Source organism: Lonchura striata, chromosome 39 (assembly GCF_046129695.1).
Source record: "Lonchura striata isolate bLonStr1 chromosome 39, bLonStr1.mat, whole genome shotgun sequence".
Classification (NCBI taxonomy): domain Eukaryota; kingdom Metazoa; phylum Chordata; class Aves; order Passeriformes; family Estrildidae; genus Lonchura; species Lonchura striata.
The window spans coordinates 1,236,603-1,254,714 of record NC_134641.1 but is presented as its reverse complement, the minus strand read 5'-3'; the positions used below and the strand labels follow the sequence as shown (position 1 = coordinate 1,254,714).

At 57.0% G+C, this 18,112-nt stretch overlaps 1 protein-coding gene across 1 annotated transcript in view; it reads left to right on the top strand.

Moving 5' to 3' along the window:
* Window positions 1-18,112, top strand: part of LOC110481137 (chromodomain-helicase-DNA-binding protein 8) — a 57,330-nt gene that overhangs the window by 19,876 nt on the left and 19,342 nt on the right. The window contains exons 14-26 of the mRNA XM_077789911.1: window positions 1,600-1,743; window positions 3,220-3,475; window positions 5,115-5,328; window positions 6,417-6,612; window positions 7,578-7,745; window positions 8,619-8,798; window positions 9,883-9,993; window positions 10,721-11,007; window positions 12,092-12,282; window positions 13,236-13,350; window positions 14,385-14,474; window positions 15,614-15,717; window positions 17,365-17,479. Coding sequence (XP_077646037.1) covers window positions 1,600-1,743; window positions 3,220-3,475; window positions 5,115-5,328; window positions 6,417-6,612; window positions 7,578-7,745; window positions 8,619-8,798; window positions 9,883-9,993; window positions 10,721-11,007; window positions 12,092-12,282; window positions 13,236-13,350; window positions 14,385-14,474; window positions 15,614-15,717; window positions 17,365-17,479 — 2,171 coding nt within the window. The remainder of the gene's footprint in view (window positions 1-1,599; window positions 1,744-3,219; window positions 3,476-5,114; window positions 5,329-6,416; window positions 6,613-7,577; window positions 7,746-8,618; window positions 8,799-9,882; window positions 9,994-10,720; window positions 11,008-12,091; window positions 12,283-13,235; window positions 13,351-14,384; window positions 14,475-15,613; window positions 15,718-17,364; window positions 17,480-18,112) is intronic.

The following is an 18,112-nucleotide window of genomic DNA, read 5'->3' as shown; positions in this document are numbered from 1 at the left end:
ACAGACACACCTGAGGGGGTTACAGACACACCTGAGGGGGTTTGGGGTCAGGCACCGCCTCAAGAACCGCCACTGCAAGCTGCTCGACAGCCTCAAGCACATGGAGCTGGTGAGCGGCACCTGGGCACACCTGGGCACACCTGGGCACTCACCTGAGAGAGTTAGAACACACCTGAGGGGGTTACAGACACACCTGAGGGGGTTTGGGGTCAGGCACCACCTCAAGAACCGCCACTGCAAGCTGCTCGACAGCCTCAAGCACATGGAGCTGGTGAGGCACACCTGGGCACACCTGGGCACACCTGGGCACACCTGGGCACTCACCTGAGGGGGTTAGAACACACCTGGGTAACACAGGAACACACCTGGGTACCGTACCTGGGGGTTTGGGGTCGGGCACCGCCTCAAGAACCGCCACTGCAAGCTGCTCGACAGCCTCAAGCACATGGAGCTGGTGAGGCACACCTGGGCACACCTGGGCACTCACCTGAGTAACACAGGAACACACCTGGGTACCGTACCTGGGGGGTTTGGGGTCGGGCACCGCCTCAAGAACCGCCACTGCAAGCTGCTCGACAGCCTCAAGCACATGGAGCTGGTGAGCGGCACCTGGGCACACCTGGGCACACCTGGGCACACCTGGGCACACCTGGGTAACACAGGAACACACCTGGGTACCGTACCTGGGGGGTTTGGGGTCGGGCACCGCCTCAAGAACCGCCACTGCAAGCTGCTCGACAGCCTCAAGCACATGGACCTGGTGAGGCACACCTGGGCACACCTGGGCACACCTGGGCACACCTGGGCACACCTGGGTAACACAGGAACACCGTACCTGGGGGTTTATGGGGGGTTTGGGGTCAGGCACCGCCTCAAGAACCGCCACTGCAAGCTGCTCGACAGCCTCAAGCACATGGAGCTGGTGAGCGACACCTGGGCACACCTGGGCACACCTGGGCACACCTGGGCACTCACCTGAGAAGGTTACAGACACACCTGAGGGGGTTACACACACACCTGAGGGGCTTAGAACACACCTGGGCACACCTGAGAGGGTTAGAACACACCTGGGCACACCTGAGAGGGTTAGAACACACCTGAGGGGGTTAGAGCACACCTGGGCACACCTGAGATACACCTGACAGGGTTAGAACACACCTGGGCACGCACCTGAGAGGGTTAGAACACACCTGGGCACACCTGAGGGGCTTAGAACACACCTGGGCACACCTGAGAGGGTTAGAACACACCTGGGCACACCTGGGCCAATGCCGGGGATGCTCCAGGTGATGTGGGACAGGTGCCAGCGGGGCTGCGTGTGCCAGGTGTGTCACCTGTGTGTCACTTGTGTGCCAGGTGTGTCACCTGTGTGTCACCTGTGTGCCAGGTGTGTCACCTGTGCCTCACCTGTCCCAGGTGTGTCACCTGACTCTCACCTGTCCCACGTGTCCCTCACCTGTGTCACCTCCAGAACACGGTGGAGGAGCTCTGAGCCGTGTCGCAGCCGTGTTTAGGCGTGTTTAGGCGTGTTCCCTGTGTCAGGTGTGTCTCACCTGTCTCAGGTGTGTCTCAGGTGTGTCTCACCTGTCTCACCTGCAGGAGCACAAGGTTCTCCTGACAGGAACTCCTCTCCAGAACACGGTGGAGGAGCTCTTCAGCCTCCTGCACTTCCTGGAGCCGGCCCAGTTCCCGTCCGAGGCCGAGTTCCTCAAGGACTTCGGCGACCTCAAGACCGAGGAGCAGGTGAGCAGCACCTGGGGGCACCTGGGGGCACCTGGGCACACCTGGGGGCACCTGGGGATACCTGGGAACTCACCTGGGCGCACCTGGGGGCACCTGGGTGTACCTGGGGGCACCTGGGGGCACGTGGGAACTCACCTGGGGGCACATGGGAGCACCTGGGGGTACCTGAGGATACCTGAGGGCACCTGGGGGTACCTGGGTAGGCCTGGGGGCACATGGGAACTCACCTGGGGGCACCTGGGCGCACCTGGGGGTACCTGGGGATACCTGGGGGGCACCTGAGGGCACCTGGGGGTACCTGGGGGTACCTGGGGGTATCTGGGCACACCTGGGGGTATCTGGGGGCACCTGGGGGTATCTGGGGGTACCTGGGGGGCACCTGAGGGCACCTGGGGATACCTGGGGGTACCTGGGCACACCTGGGGGTATCTGGGGGCACCTGGGGGTACCTGGGGGCACCTGGGGGCACATGGGGGTACCTGGGGGCACCTGGGGGTACCTGGGCGCACCTGGGGGTACCTGGGGGCACCTGGGGGCACCTGGGGGCACCTGGGGGCACCTGGGGGTACCTGGGCGCACCTGGGGGTACCTGGGGGCACCTGGGGGCTCCTGGGGGCACCTGGGGGTACCTGGGGGCACCTGGGTAGGCCTGGGGGGGTACCTGAGGGCACCTGGGGGCACCTGAGGGGGTCTGGGCACACCTGGGGATATCTGGGGGCACCTGAGGGGGCCTGGGGGGCATCTGGGTACACCTGGGGGCACCTGGACGGGTACCTGGGGGAGCCTGGGCACACCTGGCTGCACCTGGGCACACCTGGGGGGCAGCTAGGCACACCTGGGCACACCTGGGGTGGTATCTGGGGGTACCCAGAGGGCACCTGGGCACACCTGGGGATATCTGGGCACACCTGGGGGCAGCTGGGGGCACCTGGGCACACCTGGGGGTACCTGGGCACACCTGGGGGTACCTGGGGACACGTAGGGGCAGTACCTGGGGCAGTCACCTCAGCCAGGTGTGCCCATAACCCCTCCTAGCCACACCTGAACCATTCCTGGACCTGTCCCTGCTGTGCCCAGGTGTGCCAGGTGTGCCCACAACCCCTCCTAGCCACACCCAGGTAGCACAGGTGTGCCCATAACTTCTGATAGCCACACCTGGTCCCTCCCCAAACCTCACCCAGGTGTGCCAGGTGTGCCCATAACCCCTCCTAGCCACACCTGGTCCCTCCCCAAACCTCACCCAGGTGTGCCAGGTGTTCCCAGCCGTGCCCAGGTGTGCCCATAACCCCTCCTAGCCACACCTGGGCACTCCCCAAACCTGCGCCAGGTGTGCCAGGTGTGCCAGGTGTGCCCATAACCCCTCCTAGCCATGCCCAGGTAGCACAGGTGCGCCCATAACTTCTGATAGCCACACCTGGGCACTGCGCCAGGTGTGCCAGCCGTGCCCAGGTGTGCCAGGTGTGCTGTCCCCCCCAGGTGCAGAAGCTGCAGGCGCTGCTGAAGCCCATGATGCTGCGGCGCCTGAAGGAGGACGTGGAGAAGAACCTGGCGCCCAAGCAGGAGACCATCATCGAGGTGGAGCTGACCAACGCGCAGAAGCGCCTCTACCGCGCCATCTTGGAGCGCAACTTCGCCTACCTGGCGCGCGGCGCCGGGCACGGCAACGTGCCCAACCTGCTCAACACCATGATGGAGCTGCGCAAGTGCTGCAACCACCCCTACCTCATCAACGGTGAGCGCACCTGGGCGCACCTGGGCACACCTGGGCACACCTGGGAACTCACCTGGGCACACCTGAGTTCATAGAGATACACCTGAGACACATCCAGACACACCTGGGCACACCTGGGAACTCACCTGAGTTCATAGAGATACACCTGAGATCATCCAGACACACCTGAGATCACACAGACACACCTGGGCACACCTGGGAACTCACCTGGGCACACCTGGGCACACCTGGGCACACCCAGGAACAGATACAGACACACCTGAGATCATCCAGGCACACCTGGGCACACCCAGGAACTCACCTGAGGTCACACAGACACACCTGGGCACTCACAGACACACCTGGGCACACCTGGCGCGCGGCGCCGGGCACGGCAACGTGCCCAACCTGCTCAACACCATGATGGAGCTGCGCAAGTGCTGCAACCACCCCTACCTCATCAACGGTGAGCGCACCTGGGCGCACCTGGGCACACCTGGGCGCACCTGGGCACACCTGAGTTCATAGAGACACACCTGGGCACTCACAGACACACCTGGGCACACCTGGGAACTCACCTGGGCACACCTGGGAACTCACCTGGGCACACCTGAGTTCATAGAGATACACCTGAGACACATCCAGACACACCTGGGCACACCTGGGAACTCACCTGGGCACACCTGGGCACACCTGGGCACACCTGAGTTCATAGAGATACACCTGAGACACATCCAGACACACCTGGGCACACCTGGGAACTCACCTGGGCACACCTGGGCACACCTGGGCACACCTGAGTTCATAGAGATACACCTGAGACACATCCAGACACACCTGGGCACACCTGGGAACTCACCTGGGCACACCTGGGCACACCTGAGTTCATAGAGACACACCTGGGAACTCACCTGAGGTCACACAGACACACCTGGGCACACCTGGGAACTCACCTGAGGTCACACAGACACACCTGGGCACACCTGGGAGCAGATACAGACACACCTGAGTTCATATTGATACGAGGTTCTCCAGATGGTTTGATGGAACCATTGATGGTCACTGATGGTTCCTTGTGGTCAGGGCTGGTCACTGGTGGTCATTGATGGTCAGTGATGGTCACTCATGGTCAATTGAGGTTCTGAGAGGTGGTTTGATGGAACCATTGATGATTGTTGATGTTCTCCAAGATGTTTTGATGGAACCATTGATGGTTAATGATGGTTCCTTGTGGTCAGTGGTGGTCAGTGCTGGTCAGGGCTGGTCAGGGCTGGTCAGGGCTGGTCACTGGTGGTCATTGATGGTCAGTGATGGTCACTCATGGTCACTTGAGGTTCTCCAAGATGGTTTGATGGAACCATTGATGGTTAATGATGGTTCCTTGTGGTCAGGGCTGGTCAGGGCTGGTCCGGGCTGGTCACTGGTGGTCATTGATGGTCAGTGATGGTCACTCATGGTCACTTGAGGTTCTCCAAGATGGTTTGATGGAACCATTGATGGTCACTGATGGTTCCTTGTGGTCAGTGCTGGTCAGGGCTGGTCAGTTGAGGTTCTCCAAGATGGTTTGATGGAACCATTGATGGTCACTGATGGTTCCTTGTGGTCGGGGCTGGTCAGGGCTGGTCCAGGCTGGTCACCGATGGTCCCCTTGTCCCCCCAGGCGCCGAGGAGCAGATCGTGGCCGAGCTGCGGGCCTCGCCGGGCGCGCCGGCGCCGCCGGAGCTGGCGCTGCAGGCGCTGGTGCGCTCGGCCGGCAAGCTGGTGCTGCTGGACAAGCTGCTGCCCCGGCTGCGCGCCGGCGGCCACAAGGTGCTGGTCTTCTCGCAGATGGTGCGCTGCCTGGACATCCTGGAGGACTACCTCATCCAGAAACGGTGCGAGAAACGGGGATTTTGGGAAAAAACGGGAAAAATTAGAAAAATTGGGGAAAAAACGGGGAGAAAACGGGGAGAAAATGGGATTTTGGGGAGGAAAGAAGGGAGAAACGGGGAGGAGGAACGTTCGATGTTCTGGAGAAGTTCCTCATCCAAAAATGGTGTGAGAAACAGGGATTTTGGGAAAAAATGGGGAGAAATGGGGAAAGATAGGGAAAAATTAGAAGAATTGGAGAAAAATTGGGGGAAAAACGGGAAAAAATGGGATTTTGGGGGAGGAAAGAAGGGAAAATGGGGAGGAGGAAGGTTCGATGTTCTGGAGAAGTTCCTCATCCAGAAATAGTGGGAAAAATGAGGATTTTGGGAAAAAATGGGGGAAAATGGAAAAAATGAGAAAAATAGGGGGAAAAATGAGGAAAAAATGGGATTTTGGGCAAAAAAAGAAGGGAGAAAAGGGGAGGAGGAACGTTCGATGTTCTGGAGAAGTTCCTCATCCAGAAATAGTGGGAAAAATGAGGATTTTGGGACAAAACGGGGAGAATGGGAAAAATTGGGGAAGAAATAGGATTTTGGGTGAAAAAAGTGGGTTTTTGAGGGAAAAAGTGGGGTTTTGGTGGAGGAATTAAGGGAAAACCGGGGAGGAGGAAGGTTCGATGTTCTGGAGAAGTTCCTCATCCAGAAACGGTGCAAGAAATGGCGGTTTTGGGAAAAAAACTGGAAAAATGGGGATTTTGGGTGAAAAAATGGAGTTTTTGGGGAAAAACTGGGATTTTGGGGATCTTTGGAGGTTCTGGAGCTCCACGGAGGAGCTTTGAGGGCCACTTGAGATGTTCTGAAGCTCCACGGAGAACTCCTGAAGTTCTCCCTCATTTTGAGGACCTCCACCCCCCGTGGGGCCCTCCCCGTTTCCGTGAGGACCTCCTGGTCCTCAGCAGAACCTCCACGTGGACCATCTGTGGTCCCTCAACCTTCTCCGAGAACCTCCCGGAGATCCTCAAAGCGTTCCCGGCGCACGGCGCCGCGTCCCGACATCGTTACGGAGACGTCGGCGGTCGGGGCGACCTCGGTGACCTCGGGGTCTTCTCCAGGTACCCGTACGAGCGCATCGACGGGCGCGTGCGCGGGAACCTGCGGCAGGCGGCCATCGACCGCTTCAGCCGGCCCGACTCGGACCGCTTCGTGTTCCTGCTGTGCACGCGCGCCGGCGGGCTGGGCATCAACCTGACGGCCGCCGACACCTGCATCATCTTCGACTCCGACTGGAACCCCCAGAACGACCTCCAGGTGCGGCCTGGAGACGTGCGGTGGGGTCTACCAAGGGTTCGGGGACGTGGGATGGGGTCTACCAAGGGTTTTGGGACGTGGGGTGGGGTTTGGGGTGGTGGGATGAGGTTCTCCAGGGGTTTGGGGTGGTGGGGTGGGATCTACCAAGGGTTTGGGGTGGTGGGATGGGATCTACCAAGGGTTTGGGGTGGTGAGGTTGAGTTTGGGGTCATGGGATGAGGTTCTCCAGGAGTTTGGGGTGGTGGGATGGGATCTACCAAGGGTTTGGGGTGGTGGGATGGGATCTATGTGGGGTTTTGGACGTGGGGTGGGATCTACCAAGGTTTTGGGGTGGTGGGGTGGAGTTTGGGGTCATGGGATGAGGTTCTCCAGGAGTTTGGGATGGTGGGATGGGGTCTATGTGGGGTTTTGGACGTGGGGTGGGGTCTACCAAGGGGTTTGGGGACGCGGGGTGGAGTTTGGGGTGCTAGAATGGCATCTACCAAGGGTTTGGGGTGGTGGGACGGGATCTACCAAGGGTTTTGGATGTTGGATGGGGTCTACCAAGGGTTTGGGGTGGTGAGGTTGAGTTTGGGGTCATGGGATGAGGTTCTCCAGGGGTTTGGGGTGGTGGGGTGGGATCTACCAAGGGTTTGGGATGGTGGGATGGGGTCTACCAAGGGGTTGGGGTCATGGGGTGGAGTTTGGGGTGGTGGGATGGGATCTACCAAAGGTTTGCAGTGGTGGGATGAGGTTCCCCGGGGTTTGGGGAGGTGGGATGGGAACTACCAAGGGTTTGGACTAGTGGGGTGGGGTCTAGCTGGGGTTTGGGGTGGTGGGATGAGGTTCTCCATGAGTTTGTGGTGGTGGGACGGGATCTCCTGGGGTTTGGGGTGGTGGGATGGGATCTCCCGGGGTTTGTGGTGGTGGGACGGGATCTCCTGGAGCTCGGTGACCCACGGTGACCGGTTGTCCCGGCGTGGCAGGCGCAGGCGCGGTGCCACCGCATCGGGCAGAGCAAGGCGGTGAAGGTCTACCGCCTCATCACGCGCAACTCCTACGAGCGCGAGATGTTCGACAAGGCCAGCCTGAAGCTGGGCCTGGACAAGGCCGTGCTGCAGTCCATGAGCGGCCGCGACGGCGCCATCGCCGGGGTGCGTCATCTCCTGCCCTGCGGTGGGACGGGGGTCTCCAAGGGTCTCCAAGGGTCTCCAGGTTCAGGTTCCTCAAGGTTCTCCCAGTTGAGGTTCTCCAAGATTCTCCAGCTTTAGGTTCTCCAAGGTTCTCCCAGTTGAGGTTCTCCAGGTTGAGGGTCTCCACACTGAGGTTCTCCAAGGTTCTCCACAATTAAGTTCTCCAAGGTTTTCCCAGTGTAGGTTCTCCAAGGTTGTCCAGGTTGAGGTTCTCCAAGGTTCTCCCAGTTGAGGGTCTCCAGTTTTAGGTTCTCCACATTGAGGTTCTTCAAGGTTCTCCCAGTTGAAGTTCTCCAGGTTGAGGTTCTCCATGTTGAGGTTTTCCAAGGTTCTCCAAGTTCAGGTTCTCCAGCTTTAGGTTCTCCAAGGTTCTCCACATTGAGATTCTCCAGGTTGAGGTTCTCCACATTGAGGTTCTCCAGAGTTCTCCCAGTTGAGGTTCTCCAGGTTGAGGTTCTCCACACTGATGTTCTCCAAGGTTCTCCTTTGAGTGTCTTCACGTTGGGGCTCTCCAAGGTTCTCCACGCTGAGGTTCTCCAAGGTTCTACCAGTTGAGGTTCTCCAAGGTTGTCCAAGTTGAGGTTCTCCAGGTTGAGGTTCTCCAAGGTTCTCCACACTGAGATTCTCCAAAGTTCTCCCAGTTGAGGTTCTCCAGCTTTAGGTTTTTCAAAGTTCTCCCAGTTGAGGTTCCTCAGGGTTCTCCCAGTTGAGGTTCTCCAGCTTTAGGTTCTCCAAGGTCCCCCCAGTTGAGGTTCTCCAAGGTCCCCCATCTGCCCCAAGGTCCCCGGTGGGTTGTCCCATCCTCCCTGAGGTCCCCGCTGGGTTGTCCCCCAGATCCAGCAGTTCTCCAAGAAGGAGATCGAGGACCTCCTGCGCAAGGGCGCCTACGCCGCCATCATGGACGAGGACGACGAGGGCGCCAAGTTCTGCGAGGAGGACATCGAGCAGATCCTCCTGCGCCGCTCCACCACCATCACCATCGAGAGCCAGGGCCAGGGCTCCACCTTCGCCAAGGTCCGCCCCGTGGGGTGGGGTGGGCTGGAGAAAGGTCCTGCTGGGACCACGTGGGGTGGAGGAGGTCCTGGTGGGGCTGGAGAAGGTCCTGGTGGGACCACGTGGGGTGGAGGAGGTCCTGGTGGGCCCAGGTGGGACCTGGTGGTTTTTGGTGGTCCTGGACAAAGGTCCTGGTGGGACCAGGTGGTTTTTGGAAGTTCTAGAGAAGGTCCAGATGGGACTAGGTGGGACTGGAGAAGGTCCAGGTAGGTCCAGGTGGGTCTAGGTGAGATTTGGTGGGGCTGGAGAAGGTCCTGGTGGTTTTTGGTGGTCCTGGGGAAAGTTCTGGTGGGACCAGGTAGTTTTGGTGGTCCTGGAGCATCTCCAGGTGGTTTTTGGTGGTCTTGGAGCATCTCCAGGTGGGTCCATATGAGGTTTCATGGCCCTGGAGAAGCTCCTGGTGGTTTTGGTGACCCTGGAGAAGCTCGTGGTGGCCCCAGACCATATCCAGGTGGTTTTTGGTGGTCCTTGAGAAGTTCCAGGTGGGTCCAGGTGGTTTTTGGAGGTTCTAGAGAAGGTCCAGGTGGTTTTTGGTGGTCCTGGAGAAGTTCCAGGTGGGTCCAGGTGGTTTTTGGTGGTCCTGGAGAAGTTCCAGGTGGGTCCAGGTGGTTTTTGGAGGTTCTAGAGAAGTACCAGGTGGGTCCAGGTGGTTTTTGGTGGTCCTGGAGAAGTTCCAGGTGGGTCCAGGTGGTTTTTGGTGGTCCTGGAGCATCTCCAGGTGGTTTTTGGTGGTCTTGGAGAAGGTCCAGGTGGGTCCAGGTGGTTTTTGGTGGTCCTTGAGAAGTTCCAGGTGGGTCCAGGTGGTTTTTGGAGGTTCTAGAGAAGGTCCAGGTGGTTTTTGGTGGTCCTGGAGAAGTTCCAGGTGGGTCCAGGTGGTTTTTGGAGGTTCTAGAGAAGGTCCAGGTGTGTCCAGGTGGTTTCTGGTGGTCCTGGAGAAGCTCCTGGTGGTTTTTGGAGGTTCTAGAGAAGGTCCAGGTGGGACCAGGTGGTTTCTGGTGGTCCTGGAGCATCTCCTGGTGACCACCGGTGGTGACCTCCACGCCAGGCCAGCTTCGTGGCGTCGGAGAACCGCTCGGACATCGCGCTGGACGACCCCAACTTCTGGCAGAAGTGGGCCAAGAAGGCCGAGCTGGACCTGGAGCTGCTCAACAGCAAGGTGGGAGCGGCCAGCGGTCACTCGTGGTCACTCGTGGTCACTCGTGGTCAGTGGTGGTCACTCGTGGTCACTCAGTGGCCATTTTGGGGCAAATTGGGGATTTTTGGGGGATTTTTGGGGGATTTTTGGGAATTTTTGGGGTTGTGGTCACTCGTGGTCACTCATGGTCACTCCGTGGTCACTCAGTGGTCACTCAGTGGTCACTCGTGGTCACTCGCTGGTCAGTGGTGGTCACTTGTGGCCATTTTGGGGCATTTTTGGGAATTTTGGGGCACTTTTGGGGTGGTGGTCACTCAGTGGTCACTCAGTGGCCATTTTGGGTCAAGTTGGGGATTTTTGGGGGATTTTTTGGGGATTTTGGGGCATTTTTTGGGATTTGGGGCATTTTTGGGGTTCTGGTCACTCAGTGGTCACTCGTGGTCACTCACTGGTCAGTGGTGGTCACTCAGTGGTCACTCGGCCATTTTGGGGCATTTTTGGGAATTTTGGGTCATTTTTGGGGTTGTGGTCACTCACTGGTCACTCAGTGGTCACTCACTGGTCACTCACTGGTCACTCGTGGCCATTTTGGATCAAATCTGGTGCGGCGGCCATTTTGGATCCAATCTGGGCCGATTCTCGGTATTTTTTTGGGATTTTTTTGTCCTTTTTCCGTATTTCCGGTTTATTTTTGGGATTTTCGGCGCTTTTTTGGGCCATTTTCGCGCCATTCTGCCGTTTCCGCCAGAACACGCTGGTGATCGACACGCCGCGCGTGCGGAAGCAGACGCGCCACTTCAGCACGCTGCGCGACGACGACCTGGTGGACTTCTCGGAGCTGGAGAGCGACGAGGAGCTGGAGCGCCTGGAACGCGCCACGCGCTCCCGGCGCGGCCACCACCACCACCAGAGCCACCAGCAGAGCCACCAGCACCAAACCCACCCGGCCGCGCCGCCCCACGGCCCCGGCCCGGCCGCGCCGCCCTTCGGCCGCGGCGACTGCGCCCGCGTGGAGAAGCACCTCATGGTCTACGGGTGCGCGGCGGCGCCGAGGGGTCGCGGGGAGGTCGAGTCGCGGGCGGCGGGCCCAGCGTTGACTTTGTTGGCTTCTTGTTGGCCGTTGGTTGGGTTGACTCAACGTTGGCGTCGTTGACTCTCCATTGACCCAACGTTGATCTCATTGACTCTCCATTGACCCAACGTTAGTGTCATTGACTCTCCATTGACCCAACGTTGATCTCATTGACTCTCCATTGACCCAACATTGATCTCATTGACTCTCCATTGACCCAACGTTGGTGTCATTGACTCTCCATTGACCCAACATTGACCTCATTAACGTTGACCTCATTGACTCTCCATTGACCATCGGTAGAGTGGACCCAACGTTGGTGTCATTGACTCTCCATTGACCCAACGTTGATCTCATTGACTCTCCATTGACCCAACATTGGTGTCATTGACTCTCCATTAACCCAACATTGACCTCACTGACTCTCCATTGACCAACGTTGATGTCATTGACTCTCCATTGACCCAACATTGACCTCACCGACTCTCCATTGACCATCGGTTGAGTGGACCCAACGTTGGTGTCATTGACTCTCCATTGACCCAACGTTGACCCAGTTGACCTCTCAATGACCTGGTTGACCACCCAATGCCCTGGTTGACCCAACGTTGACTTGGTTGACCCAACGTTGACCCGGTTGACCACCCGCTGCCTTGGTTGACCACCCAATGACCTGGTTGACCACCCAATGACCTGGTTGATCTCCCAATGCCCTGGTTGACCACCCAATGACCTGGTTGATCTCCCAATGACCTGGTTGACCACCCAATGCCCTGGTTGACCCAACATTGACCCGGTTGACCCAATGTTGACCCGCTTGACCACCCACTGCCTTGGTTGACCACCCAATGACCTGGTTGACCACCCAATGCCCCGGTTGACCCCACGTTGACCCGGTTGACCCAATGTTGACCTGGTTGACCCCACGTTGCCCCGGTTGACCACCTGCTGCCTTGGTTGACCACCCAATGACCTGGTTGACCACTCAATGACCTCATTGACCCAACGTTGCCCCGGTTGACCACCCGCTGCCCCGCTCGCCCACAGGTGGGGCCGCTGGCGCGAGCTGGCCGCCCAGGGCCGCTTCCGGCGCCGCGTGTCGGAGCGCGACGCCGAGAGCCTGGCCCGCGCCATCGTCCTCTTCTGCCTGCGCCACTTCCGCGGCGACGAGGGCACGCGCGCCTTCGCCGGCGCCCTGCTGGCGCCCGGCCGCAACGGCCGCGCCCGGCCCGCGCCCGGTGAGCGCCACGGGGGCGTGGGCGGGGCTGGGTGGGGTTTGGAGACATCTTGGGGGGGTTTGGGGACATCTTGGGGGGGTTTGGAGACATCTTGGGGGGGTTTGGAGACATCTTCAGGGGGTTTGGAGATGTTTTGGAGACGTTTTGGGTGGTTTGGGGACATTTTGGGTGTTTTTTTGGTGGTTTTGGGGACATTTTGGGTGGTTTGGGGACATTTTGGGTGGGTTTGGGTGAGTTTGGGACATTTTGGGTGGGTTTGGAACATTTGGGGTGGATTTGGGGACATTTTGGGTGGTTTTGGGACATTTTGGGTGGTTTTGGGACATTTTGGGTGGGTTTAGGTGGGTTTGGGTGGGTCTGGGTTGGTTTTGGGACATTTTGGGTTGGTTTGGGAGATTTGGGATGGGTTTTGGGTGGATTTTGGGTGGTTTTGGGACATTTTGGGTGGGTTTGGATTGGTTTGGGTGGGTTTGGGATATTTTGGGTGGGTTTGGAACATTTGGGGTGGATTTGGGGACATTTTGGGTGGTTTTGGGTTGGTTTGGGACATTTTGGGTGGGTTTGCGACATTTTGGGTGATTTTGGGGACATTTTGGGTGGGTTTTGGGTGGTTTTGGGTGGTTTTGGGACATTTTGGGTGGGTTTGGATTGGTTTGGGTGGGTTTGGGACATTTTGGGTGGGTTTGCGACTTTTTGGGTGGGTTTTGGGTGGTTTTGGGTGGGTTTGGGACATTTTGGGTTGGCTTGGGTTGGTTTCGATGACCCCTGACCCCTCCCTGACCCCCGGCTGACCCCTGACCCCCGGCTGACCCCTGACCCCCGGCTGACCCCCGGCTGACCCCTGACCCCCGGCTGACCCCTGACCCCCGGCTGACCCCTGACCCCCGGCTGACCCCTGACCCCTGGCTGACCCCTGACCCCCGGCTGACCCCTGACCCCCGGCTGACCCCCAGCGCCGCCGCGCGGCCGCAAAGGCAAAAAGTCTCCGAAGGTTCCGGAAGCGCCGGCGGCCGAGTGGCTCCTGCAGGACGAGGCCTTCCGCAAGCACCTGCGCCACCAGGCCGGAAAGTGAGGCAAAATATGGGATTTTGGGCCATTTTGGGGTGTTTTGGGTCGTTTTGGTGATTTTTGTGAAATTTGGGATTTTTGGGGTAATTTTGGGGGTTTTTGGGATTGTTTTTGGGGTTGTTCCCCTGGGGTTTGGCCTTCCGCAAGCACCTGCGCCACCAGGCCGGAAAGTGAGGCAAAAAAACGGCCATTTTGGGCCATTTTGGGTCGTTTTGGGGGATTTTGGGTCATTCTTGGAGATTTTGGGGTAATTTTTGGGGATTTGGGGTCATTTTTGGGGATTTTTGGTTGGTTTTGGGGATTTTGGGTCATTTTGTGGGATTTGGGGTTTTTGGGGTCATTCCATGACCTGTCCCTGTGTCTGTGTGTCCCTGTGTCCATCCCGTGTCCATCCCGTGTCCGTGTGTCCATCCGTGTGTCCGTCCCGTGTCCGTGTGTCCGTCCCATGACTGCATGTCCATCCGTGTGTCCGTGTGTCTGTGTGTCCATCCCGTGTCCGTGTCCATGTCCCGTGTCCATCCCGTGTCCGTGTGTCCATCCTGTGTCCATCCCGTGTCCATCCCATGTCCGTGTGTCCATCCCGTGTCCATCTCGTGTCCATCCTGCGTCCTGTGTCCATGTCCGTGTCCCGTGTCCATCCGTGTCCGTGTGTCCATCCCATGTCCGTGTGTCCATCCCATGTCCATCCGTGTCCATCCCATGTCCATCCGTGTCCATCCGTGTCCATCCCATGTCCATCCGTGTCCATCCGTGTCCATCCCGTGTCCATGCGTGTCCATCCGTGTCCATCCCGTGTCCATCCCGTGCCCATCCCGTGTCCATCCGTGTCCATCCCGTGTCCATCCCGTGTCCCGTGTCCATCCGTGTCCGTGTGTCCATCCTGTGTCCGTGTCCGTGTCCGTGTGTCCATCCGTGTCCATCCGTGTCCATCCCATGTCCCGTGTCCGTGTGTCCATCCCGTGTCCGTGTCCATCCCGTGTCCGTGCGTGTCCATGCGTGTCCACGCGTGTCCACGCGTGTCCGTGCGTGTCCAGGCTGCTGCACCGCCTGCGGGCGCTGCACGTTCTGCGCCACGACGTCATCGGCGCCGCGGCCGAGCGCGTCCTGGCCGGCGCCAGCGCCAGGTGAGCCGCTTTTGGGGACAAATCCCGGGATTTTGGGCAAATCTGGGATTGGGGACAAATCCTGTGGGTTTGGGGACAGATCCCGGGATTTTGGGCAAATCCGGGATTGGGGACAAATCTGGGATTTGGGGACAAATCCCGGGGTTTTGGGCAAATCCGGGATTGGGGACAGATCCCGGGATTGGGGACAGATCCAGGATTGGGGACAGATCCCGGGATTTTGGGGACAGATCCCGGGATTTTGGGCAAATCTGGGATTGGGGACAAATCTGGGATTTGGGGACAGATCCTGGGATTTTGGGCAAATCCGGGATTGGGGACAATTCCTGGGGTTTTGGGTAAATCCGGAATTGGGGACAAATCTGGGATTGGGGACAGATCCTGGGATTTGGGGACAGATCCCGGGGTTTTGGGCAATTCCGGGATTGGGGACAAATCCGGGATTGGGGACAGATCCCGGGGTTTTGGGGACGGATCCCGGGGTTTTGGGCAAATCCGGGATTGGGGACAAATTCCGGGGTTTTGGGCAAATCTGGGATTGGGGACAAATCCGGGATTGGGGACAAATGCGGGATTGGGGACAATTCCCACAGTTTTGGGCAAATCCTGGGATTGGGGACAATTCCCACGGTTTTGGGGACAAATCCTGTGGTTTTGGGGCAATTCCTGGGATTTGGGGACAATTCCCGCGATTTTGGGCAAATCCCACAGTTTCAGGCAAATCCGGGGTTTGGGGACAAATCCTGGGGTTTTGGGTAAATCCAGAGTTTTGGGGACAATTCCCGCGGTTTTGGGGACAATTCCCACGATTTGGGGACAATTCCTGGGGTTTGGGGACAATTCCCGGGGTTTTGGGGATAATTCCCGTGATTTTGGGCAATTCCCAGAGTTTTGGGGACAATTCCCAGTGTTTGGGACAATTCCTGGGATTTTGGGCAATTCCCGGGGTTTGGGACATTTTCGGGGTCCCTCTCCCCATTTTCGGGGTCCCCGATCCCGATTTCGGGGTCCCCAATCCCGATTTCGGGCTCCCTCTCCCCGATTTCGGGCTCCCTCTCCCCATTTTCGGGGTCCCCGATCCCGATTTTGGGGTCGTTCTCCCCGATTTCGGGCTCCCTGACCCCAAACTCGGGGCCCAGCGAGGTGCAGATCAGCTTCCCGCTGCTGGAGCCGCTGGAGGTGCCCGAGGCCTGGTGGGACCCCGAGGCCGACAAGTCGCTGCTCATCGGGGTCTTCAAGCACGGTGCGAAATTTGGGCCATTTCGGGCCTTTTTGGTCATTTCGGGAGTTTGGGGAATTTTGGGGATTTTTGGGGAATTTTTAGAGGGGGGCACGGTGCAGTTTTGGGGCGGTTTCCCCGAATTTTGCCGTTTTTCGGGGGGGTTTTATTGTATTTATTTTATTTTTTTTGGCACCTTCGGGTGGGTTTTGGGGTCATTTTCCGGAATTTTGGGGATTTTTTGGGGGGCATTCAAACGGTTTTGGGTTCAATTGCTGAATTTTGGGAGTTTTTGGGGGCGTTTTTTTGGGTTTTTACCACTTTTTTGTGGTGTTTGGGTGGTTTGGATTATTTCAGTGAGTTTTGGGGTTATTTTGGGTTATTTTTATGGGGTTTTGGGTTTTTTTTTCAGTATTTTTGGCACGTTTGGCTTTGGGGTCATTTTCTGGAATTTTGGTTTTTTTGGACTTTTTTTAGGATGTTCAGACGGTTTTGGGTTCGTTTCCCTGAATTTTGGGGGTTTTGGGGCATTTTTGGGTTTTTTTGGTGTATTTCTGTTGCTTTTTGGGCATTTTTTTATTTTTTAGGGGTTTTTGGGGTTTTTTTGGGGTTTTTTGCCCCTTTTTGTGATGTTTGGGGGGGTTTGGGTTTATCACCCCAAATTTGGGGTTTTTTGGGGCGTTTTTTGGGGTTTTTGCCCCTTTTTGTGCTCTTTGGTGGTTTTGGGCTCATTTCCCCGAATTTTGGAGTTTTTTGGGGTGTTTTTGGGGTTTTTTTACCCCTTTTTGTGGCTTTTGAGTGGTTTTGGGGTGGTTTGGCTTTTTTCAGTGAATTTTGGGGTTATTTTGGGTTATTTTTTAGGGATTTTTGCCATTTTTTTGCCGTTTTTTACCATTTTTTGGGGGGTTTTTTGCCATTTTTTGCAGTTTCTGTTAACAGACTCCATTTTTGGGGTGAATTTGGGGGATTTAGGGTACGAGCGGTACCACACCACGGCCACCGACCATAACCTGTATTTTGGGTTATTTTGGGTGTATTTTGGGCTATTTTCACGGGTTTTTTTGCCCTTTTTTTGGGTTTTTTTGCCGTTTTTTGCAGTTTTTGTTAACCGAGTGTTTTTTTGGGGTGAATTGGGGGGATTTAGGGTACGAGCGGTACCACACCGTGGGCACCGACCATAACCTGTATTTTGGGTTATTTTGGGGTTATTTTCACCATATTTTGGGCTATTTTCATGGGGTTTTTTGCCCTTTTTTTGGGTTTTTTTGCCGTTTTTTGCAGTTTTTGTTAACGGACTCCATTTTTGGGGTGAATTGGGGGGATTTAGGGTACGAGCGGTACCACACCATGCGCGCCGACCATAATCTGTATTTTGGGTTATTTTCACCATATTTTGGCCTATTTTCACGGGGTTTTTTGCCCTTTTTTTGCCATTTTTTGCAGTTTTTGTTAACCGAGTGTTTTTTTGGGGTGAATTGGGGGGATTTAGGGTACGAGCGGTACCACACCGTGGGCACCGACCATAACCTGTATTTTGGGGTTATTTTTGCCATATTTTGGGCTATTTTCATGGGGTTTTTTGCCCTTTTTTTGGGTTTTTTTGCCGTTTTTTGCCGTTTTTTGCAGTTTTTGTTAACCGAGTGTTTTTTTGGGGTGAATTGGGGGATTTAGGGTACGAGCGGTACCACACCATGCGCGCCGACCCCGCCCTGTGTTTCCTGGCCAAGGCCGGCGGCCCCGACGCTTCGGCCGTGGCGGCCGAGCAGCGGCTGGAGGGGCCCGAGGGGTGAGCGGGGACCCCAATTTGGGGCCATTTGGGCCATTTTGGGCCATTTTGGGCCATTTGGGGCAATTTGGGAGGTTCGGGGCGGTTCTGGGCGTTTTTTTGGGGGGGTTTTGGGGGGTTTTGGGGTGGTTTTGGTGGTTTTTTTGGGGGTGGGTTGGGAGGATTTTGGGGGGGTTTGAGAGGTTTGGGGTGATTTTTTGGGGAATTTGGGCAATTTTGGAGAGTTTGGGTAGTTTTTTGGGGTATTTTAGAGGGTTTGGGGTGGTTTTGGGGGATTTTGGAATGATTTTTGGGGGATTTGGGGCAGTTTTGATGGATCTGGGTGATTTTTGGAGGATTTGGGGCAATTTTGGTGGATCTGGGGTGATTTTGGGGAATTTGGGGCAGTTTTGGAGATTTTGGGGGGATTTTGGGGCATTTTGGGTGGTTTGGGGTGATTTTTGAGGGTTTTGGGCTGGTTTTGGGGATTTTTGGCCTCTTTGGGTGTTTTTGGTGATTTTTGGGCTGTTTTTGGGCTATTTTTGGGGTTGTTTTTGGGGCTGGTTTTGGGTCTGTTTTTGGGGATTTTTGGGCCTGTTTTTTGGGGGCTGTTTTTGGGGAATTTGGGGCTGGTTTTGGGGCTGTTTTTAGGGA